The sequence below is a fragment of the Hippocampus comes genome, unplaced genomic scaffold (genome assembly GCF_001891065.2).
Source record: "Hippocampus comes isolate QL1 unplaced genomic scaffold, H_comes_QL1_v1.1 scaffold41, whole genome shotgun sequence".
Taxonomy (NCBI): domain Eukaryota; kingdom Metazoa; phylum Chordata; class Actinopteri; order Syngnathiformes; family Syngnathidae; genus Hippocampus; species Hippocampus comes.
Window position 1 is genome coordinate 4,432,210 of NW_017805153.1, and position 8,869 is coordinate 4,441,078.

The 8,869-nt window shown below is 42.3% G+C and overlaps 1 protein-coding gene across 5 annotated transcripts in view; it reads right to left on the minus strand.

The window, feature by feature from the left end:
- The window catches only part of LOC109515009 (dedicator of cytokinesis protein 3), a 69,489-nt gene that overhangs the window by 27,932 nt on the left and 32,688 nt on the right, over window positions 1–8,869 (minus strand). For 4 of the 5 annotated variants that reach the window (XM_019868539.1, XM_019868540.1, XM_019868538.1 and 1 more), the window contains 6 exons: window positions 3,676–3,801; window positions 2,426–2,550; window positions 2,144–2,306; window positions 1,933–2,039; window positions 621–792; window positions 442–539 (listed from right to left, as the gene is read on the minus strand). In XM_019868539.1, coding sequence (XP_019724098.1) covers window positions 442–539; window positions 621–792; window positions 1,933–2,039; window positions 2,144–2,306; window positions 2,426–2,550; window positions 3,676–3,801 — 791 coding nt within the window. The remainder of the gene's footprint in view (window positions 1–441; window positions 540–620; window positions 793–1,932; window positions 2,040–2,143; window positions 2,307–2,425; window positions 2,551–3,675; window positions 3,802–8,869) is intronic. The other variant, XM_019868541.1, reaches the window with a different exon arrangement.

Sequence of the window (8,869 nt, forward strand, 5' to 3'; positions counted from 1 at the left end):
ATGAAAAAACACTTGCACAGCACATGAAGGTGTTTGACCGCTTTGTCTAATGTATTGTAAGGTCATTGATTGGATCTATAGGAGACAAAACCATTAAAGGTCAGTTGACAATTAAGCTTTCACTTCGTTCACCCCAAACATCTTACGTCACATCTCTTATATCAATAGGGCTCTTCCTTCTACAAAAAAAGAAAAGAAAAAAAAGATAATGCAGCTGAGGCCAATTAGTCGACTGTGTCCAATTCTCTCGCTTTTTAATCATGAGGTGCACAATTAGTGAAGTCATATTTAATATTGGCCCAATAAGATGAAATGCCAGAGCTGCTGAAGGTTAATACCGTCGAAAATGTGTGTCAAACTCAATTAATACACTTTACAGCTTTGCAGAGGCCAAATTGCTTATGACTTTAGCAGGTAATAAATATATTTGACAGCGCTGACCTTGACAAGTTCCTCCCCGCTAATCTGACGCAGTCGACCGAGGATGTCCAGAACCCTGTCTGGGTGGGTCTTCCAATTCAGAAGGGCCAACAGGTCCACTAAGAGCAGTACACAACCAAATTCAACTCAAAAACTTAAAAAAACACTGGGTCATACAGAACAGAGCAAGCAATGTTTACCATTCTGCGTGAGTTTGGTGGAGCAGAGTATGGTGGAAACCCAAAAGGTTTCTTTTGGGCTCCTCTGGAAAGGCAGATTCGCTGGCAGGTTGGGACAACTGTTGAAATCTTCCTTGCAGCAGGGCAGGCTGAGGTACAGGCCCTGGTTACTGAAGGTGGCGCTTTCATCACACTGCAGACAGACAGACAGACAGACAAGAGGCGTTCTATGAAAAAAGGTCCCCCACACAAGCACTGAGGAAGTGACGCATTACAACAACTTGCCAAAGCTCGATGACTAAACGAGTGGCACAAAGCAATACCCTCTGGATACACTTTATAAAGTCAAGTTTTGGTTTACTTCTGTTTCAAACAAACAAGCAAACAGTATCGGCACTGCGCTGAAATATTCTCAGATTTCAGACTGATGATCTTTGAGTTAAATCCAAATAAAACATTTGAGAATATCAGATTTAACTTTGACAAACAATTATCAATACTTTCTGCCGATTTTCTGACGTTATGAATCAAACCAGAAACCGAATCACCTTGGTTGCCTTTTGCTTGCTCATGTGAGAGGAGGATCTTTTAGTAAGTGAGCCGTGTGATTTTAGATCTGCTCCATTGCGTTCACAACCCTAAGACAACTTCTTTTGTCATTTGGTGTGATATAAATAAAACTAGCGACTTGTGTTCAGACCAATACCAGTACTCACAGTATTCACTCTTTCTGACTCAGATCATGATTCGCCGACGTGTTAAACCGTCACAGTATAGCGGCAACTACGGCTGGGGAGGATTGACTCAATGTCGGATTGACTCAATGTCGGATTTGTATTTTTTTTATTTTTTAGTCAATACCTTAAATTAAGGCCAGTATCAGCCCAAGAGCGATACTTGGTAGCGGGACTCTCCCTTCTCAAAATAAAACTGATTTGAAATTGAAGTGAACGCAAGTGTGACTAGCCCGCGACCCTTGTGAGGACACGCGGATCAGAGTGGATGGATGGATGTGAGCGCGATTGGTTGTGTATCCACATATGCCGGTAATTGACTGGCGACCAATCATTGGTATCTGCCGCCTCTTGCTCAAAGTCATCTGGGATAGGCTACAGCTAGAAGATGAATGACTAGATGGATGGATGCTAGCATGCAAAATTGATCAGGTGCTGTTAACGCGCATCTGGTTTGAGCTGTAAATTGTTTGACTGGAGAATTTGATCCTGACTTAGGTCGTTTGAGAAGCCTTGTTTATTTCACAATCTAATGAGAAAACCGGATGGAAAACATGATGCGTTTCTTGTGGCTGCTTTCCGTTGGGACGGGACCTCACCTTGTAGACATACAACTCATGGCTCTCGTCCGACAGCGTGGTCCCATCCTCTCTCATAAGGGGAGTGAAAGCAAAGCCAAAAAGTTTTTTCTCCCCTTTGTCTTTCGCTGAAATGACAAAGGTGTCAGCAACATGCTTCATAAACCACTCTGGCCTAATGAGGCCCATGAAAAGAGCGACGGCCGCCACTGGCCCATCGAGGTTGACTCACTGGAGCAGTGTCTGAACTCGAAGCGCAGGTGGGAGCCTCGGAAGCGATCTATGGGAATGGGAAGTTTGACCATCTCACTCCAACGAGGACTGTTGTTGTGGTAGAGGACAAAGGAGCGATAGTCAGTCATGTTGGGCTCCCCACTGCCCAAACTGATGCAGTCCTGCAAAAGAAGGAGGCATATGGCAAGTAATGAGTGGATGCTGAGGGAGAACTAACGTACTTGTCATGACTAATGGAATGGAAATCTGCTGAATGAATCACATTTAACACGCGCCGTACTTTGAGAGTGTCCCCGTCGGCGTAGAGGACATAGAGCGTCACTTCGATGTTCTTCTGGACGCTCTTGCCACCCCGCTCGAACTCGCCTCGCTCCAGGGTCAAGTATAAGTCATTGCGAATGTCACCTGTGAGGATGAAAACGGAGAGAAATATGACAATATGAGCTAAAGGTTACAGATTACGGTTAATGAACCGTGCAAATTGAAAACGTCAATTGTAATACAATGTTTACTTGGAGTGCCAATGCGGGACAATATGATACTTATACGAGTTATTCATATTTAAGTGGCTTCCATTGGGGCATGAATCACAAGACGAGGTAAGGTGAGAAGTATTTTGGGCCAACCGGTGAAAGGACTTGACGATCATGTGAGGTGCGTCACAAATATTGTAGTACTGTGTAGGTATTCAGCGGTGCCTTGAGATGCAAGATTCATTTCTTTAATTGGGACACACAAGAATCTAGTACAAATTGCCTTGTTGCACAGCGACAACACTAGGGAACACAAGCGCGATCATAATCATCATGTCATTGTGCAATGGCGCCTTGAGATACATGGCACTCTACGATTTTGGACTTGATAAAAACAAACCCCTCTGACACAAAAACATCCAGTCATTCTCTGTATCACAATGAAATAGCTGAAAGGGTTACATTTGCATTTCCCATAACATTATGTGTTAGCATTAAGTCAGTGGACTAAAGGGTCAGACATGTGCGTGTTTAAAATACACAACTTGGAATTCTTAAAAGTTTTACACATGATTCCAGTCCATTCCTTCCTTTGAGGCTTTCTCGGAAAGCTAGTCCTGAAGAGTTAAGTCAGGGCTCTCAAGTAATCCACAGCAAACTCATCCAGCAAGGCTTTTATAAATGCTTGGTGCACATGGTGGAACAGAAAAAGGTCTTTACACAGCTGTTGGCACAATTACCCCAAATGCCATATTTTATTAGACAAGCTATTGATTGATTAAATAATTGTTCAAAAAGTATTCAGGATTCTCTGTCCTGAATACTTTTTGAATATATGACCAAATATTTTGTCAATATTGTGTTCCTACTGTATGGTGCTCTCCTGTTTCCATTCATTCACGGTGCTTCCTGCCCCCTCCTCATCTTTTCCTCTCCTCTGTCATCAGCATCCTGTGTAAACTGATCTTCGACCTTCCACTGCCCTCCTCTTCTGGTCTCCAGCCTGCTCGATGAATCTCTGTGCCCAGTATACATCCACTGCTCTTTGGCTCCTTACCTGGCATGATGACATCTGGAAAACCCAGTTTGCGCGTGAGTGCCAGGGCTCGGTTGAACACAGCTTGGTTCTCCCGTCTGATCTGCTCCAGCTCGCCCCTCAACAGCTGCAGAGAAATGATGAGGCCTGAGAGCAAAGTGGGTTGTGGGAAGAAGTGGAAGTAGGGAAGCAGAGGGATACAAGATAAGTGGGGGCAGAGAAGGGAGGACAGAGGGTTATTTAAAGGACATTAGTCAGAGTGAGGGGGAGGACATGACAGACAGAAGGGTGAATAGACACATGAGATGAGATCAAGGAGACGAGAAGAAGCAGGCTGAGAAAGATCTTGCAATAACGCAAGGAAGGAAATATTGGCAGTGCCCGCAAATGCTGACAGATTTGAGTGAATCGTATGTTACTGTGAGAGGCAAGTTCGTCGGGGAGGGCACAGTGGAGCTTATCTGTTTGCTGCAGCTCTGTTATCAAATGGGCATTACGAGCACAGTAAGATATCTGTGTGACTGAATTATTCTATTAATAACACGAACAAAACTTTTCATCTTCGACAATACACGGCAACACTGCAGACTGCTAATCATGCCCAGCAAAATCAATGAACTCCACGAGTGGCTAAGGCAGACTATTGGGCAGGCAACAAGTTTCTCGAGCTCCGGGGGCTGAGCAACGGGCAACGTTTTCACAAGAAGGGCGGAGCTGTAGCCCTTATTTGCAAATATGCTCTGACAACCTCTTTGAAATTCAACCCACAGCCTCATTGCCGTTTTATCTTGCAGTTTGGTTCCATCCCCCTGGCCCTTACTCTGATTTTTTTTGATGAATTTTCTGAACTTGTGGCTGACTTGGCGATTCACACGAAAACTATTCTGATCGGTGACTTTAATATTCATATGAATCTTCTCCTCGGAACCACTTACCGCTGCGTTTCAGACAATAATTGATACTTTTGCTTTCACACATAAGAGGTGAAGCAATGCATAAAAATAGTAATACTTTAGCTAATGTACGAACCCGAGGCTGAGCAACCACAGATGATTGTCTACCACTGCTATGTCTGACCATTACCATATAAAATTTGAAGTCTTGGCTCATTGTCATCATCCTCACCACAATCACATCTAAAGCAGCTGCTATATTAGTTCTTCAACTACTATTGCACTCTCTGTGCTAAGTGTCTGTGGAAACTGCTTCCGTTCATTCTTATATTGGTGATAATCTCACAAATGATTTTAATGCTCTTCTGTTGAATGTCCTCGACTCTGTAGCACCATGAACACTTCAAACCTGTCCAAAGAGGCTTACTCTGTGGTTTACTGATGAATCCCGCAAACTTTTACAATCATATTGGAAGCTTGAGCTCAAATGGCGTGTGACTAAACTCAAAGTCTTCCATCAGGCATGGTGTGATAGCTTGCTGAAACATAAAGAAGTTCTCATTTTAGCTAAGACTAATTATTTGTCCAGAATAATCGGTCTCAATAAAAACAACCCGAAATACTTATTTGATGGCAATGCTTATATGGTAATGCTAACGCAACTTCCAGTAGCTCCCGCCATTCATCTCAAAGATTTAATGCAATTTTTGACTCAGAAGACTCAGCTCATTATGGACACCATTCCAAAAACCCAGCCGATTGCTGCTGTGAATGGTGTTAGAAGGGGCATCAAGGCTGACAAATGTCTAACAGTCCTCACTCATTTTACAAAAGTATCTCTTGAAAATCTTACACAACTGGTAAATGGGGTAAAAAAGATAACTCGCTTGGTTGACCTGGTGAACTATCTTAAGAATTGTTTACGATTTTAGGCCCTTCCATCTTAAATATTATGAATTTATCACTCTCATGTAGCATCGGAGCAGCAGCTTTTAAAACCACTGCTATTCGACAGTGACTTAAGCGACCCGGAGAGTCGATGTAATTATCGGCCAATTTCAAAATGTTATTGTGAAAATTATTGAAAAAGTCATATCGTAACAAAAGATTACAAGGCTGCAAACAATCGATTTGAATTTCCCCAGTCAGGATTTAGAGCCGGCCACTCGATTGAGACAACACTTGCCAAAGTGACTAATGATCATTGATCTTCCACTAGCCATGGACTCCCGACAGCTCATCAATACTATTATTACTCTAGCTTAGCACTGACACCGTCGATCATAACATATTAGAATGACTTCAAACGTGTTTTGGTATTTCAGGCTCAGTACTTTCTTGGTTTTAATTCTTACATGCACCCTGTAATTCATGGCCTGACATCAACCAACTTGCATTGGCTCCCAGTTGACAAGAGATGCAATTTCAAGGTTTTGGTACTTTTTCATAAAATATTACACAGTTTAGCACCTTCCTATGTCCATATGTTGCCATCCCGAAAACTTTGTTCATGTGATCACGAGAGCCAAAAAGAAGTCTGCAGGTTCTTGAGCTTTTTGTTCTGGAACCAGGGGTGTAGTGGGCATGGTACGCGGGGGTACGCCGTCCACCCACTTCTCCTGACGCCACATTCAATTTTTATTGAAATGTTTGTTGATCATTGTTCTAATGCGAGTTATGCTTAATAATGTTGGCCTGTGATTATTTTGGAGGAGTAAACCATTAAATTTAACGTTAGTTCAACTGGTGTTGTAGCCTATGATTGATGTTCTGTATGTATATATAGAACATCCCAGAATCGCGTACACCCACTTAAAAAATCCCCACTACACCACTGTCTGGAACACCTTAGTCATGGATATTAGAGCCTCTACCTTCGAAGAAATGTTTAAAACTCAACTTTTTTGTGACTTTTTCATTTAGTTGAATCTCCGTTCCTTCGCTTTCTCGTGCTCCCATCTCCTCGGCTTGGAAAGCAGCCGAGGTAATGGTGATCCAATTAGATGTTGCTGAAAAGATTCTGCTCCAATTGATCTGGACAAGATCTGGTGTGGACAACCTCCTTGGAGGCAATGCTATGGAGATTTCCTCATTGACCAACCGGGCCGGGTTTTAAGGAGGACCCACTTCTCCAAAGGCGTCTTCCTGCAGTACTTCATCTTATTAAGCGAACTCTGAGATTTTTCTAACTAACATTGGATAGCACCATATTGTTTTAAATCAGGGGTCGGCAACCCAAAATGTTGAAAGAGCAAAGAGCAAAAACAAATATGTCTGGAGCCGCAAAAAAATAAAAGCCTTCTCTAAAACTTACAATGAAGGAAACGCATAATGTGTGTATGTAGGAGACTGGAATGTCTCAGAATTGTTAATTCATTCCTTTGTTGTGTGTTCACAAACGCCCCCATATAATTTATTTTGTAATTTCCTCGCTTGATTTTTTTCTTTTGGTGTATTATTTTCGCTTTTCTTAGTGTCAGTGAAGTGATCATTAATTTCCGTTTTTCTGAGGCTGTCTTTGAACGCCTCTTGAGTCAAACGAGAAGAGAGAAGGCACGGAGTCGGACGCAGACGTGTCGGTGTTTGTCGAGACTGTTAAAAGCATAAATAAAGTGTACGTTTTAAAAAACCAACACCACAGCTCTCCTTTTTCGGAGCTGCAACATATATCTATATCTATTTGAGCTATATTAGCCTACTATCAAAATCCACTTTCAAACATTTTTTATAAAGCTCCAGGGAGCCACTAGATGTTGCTAAAGAGCCGCATGCGGCTCTGGAGCCGCGTGTTGCCGACCCCCGTGTTAAATGTTGCCCACTCAGCACCCATTGCAGCCTGGTCATCTTGGAATGGGGATTCCCCCATCTGCGGCCAAGGTTTCTGATGGGGTTTTTTGAGTTTTTCTTTGACCTGCCCGGGGGAAAGATCAAGGGATGTCAACCGTCGGCATGTGAATATCTCTGAGAAGTTTTTGTGATTAAGGGCGATATAAATATTAGAAAATGTAACTTGACTCAATGTTATTTTCTAGTGAACACACAGACGTAACATGACATGTTGAAAAACGACGTTCTTCATCATCTCTCATCTAAAGTATGAACTTTTACATAGTGCTCTCCATGTTTAGACAGCAGTGTTGTGTCCAAGGACCGGCAACCCGAGGCCAAGGCCAAGGCCAAGGACTTGCCTCCGAGGCCAAGGCCAAGGCCAAGGCCAAGGACTTGGAAAATTTGCCAAGGCCAAGAGGCCAAGGACTTGAGAAAGTTTCCGAGGCCAAGGCCAAGGACCAAGGACTTGCTTCCGAGGCCAAGGCCAAGGACCAAGGACTGATTTTGAAACTGAGGCCTAGCCAAGGACATGTATAAAACACTGCTATCATTCCACTTGGCAGGTCCTCATGATTTGCAACACCGCTCCATCATAACCCTTTGCACTCCCTCACGCTTGAATGAAGTGTTTTTATTCAAAGAGTAGAACAGTCAGGGTACGTGTTATTTATACTGAGAAAAAGAAATAAAATCATATGATATACATTTATGAATTGATGTTTTAGTGCAGTAGTTTCTTAATATGAAGTAAATCAACACTCAACAGGCATGACATGGCACGGAACACAAGTTGAGAAATGACTTTGTATAGAAGTCAATCACTGACTGCAGAAAAAGCGGTAATCTCTCAGTGATCATTTTACAGTTTACCGGCAGCGAGTCCCAGGGACTCACTGATCAGAAAAGTATGAGTCCCATTATGCATTGAGAGAGTCCGTAATTTCGAATTCCGAAATAGTCTACTTATTCAATTGCATATGATAATAACACAAACAACAACATATACATACAATTATAAACAAATGCTGCAAAAATTTAAATAATTCAGGAGCAGGCCTGAGGATTTCGGAAATTCATGGTAACCGTTTTTTCGGTTCCGTCGGATTACCCAATGGGAAACCACGATAACTAATGTTCATCATGGGAACCCATTTTTCTATTTTGACTGATATTGATCATCAAGAATTCTGAAACTCAAAAGTATAATGTTTCAAGGGTAAATGTTTGAAAACTATGCATTTAGACTGAACATTACATCAGCAGCTGTGTACTCCAGGTTTTTTCCAAAAAATAAATGGATCAAAAACTGGTGTACTCATGTGGCATCATCAGAGTATTTTTTTCCAATCTCACACTGCAAAGATTAATTAACTGGTAATCATTAATACAGGTAAGTGTTGATGTGGCTTGACATCCTCGTCCCAACACGATGCATGTGTAATCAACCATCAACCACACAAAAAAACTAAACACACCGCAACAATAATCCTACC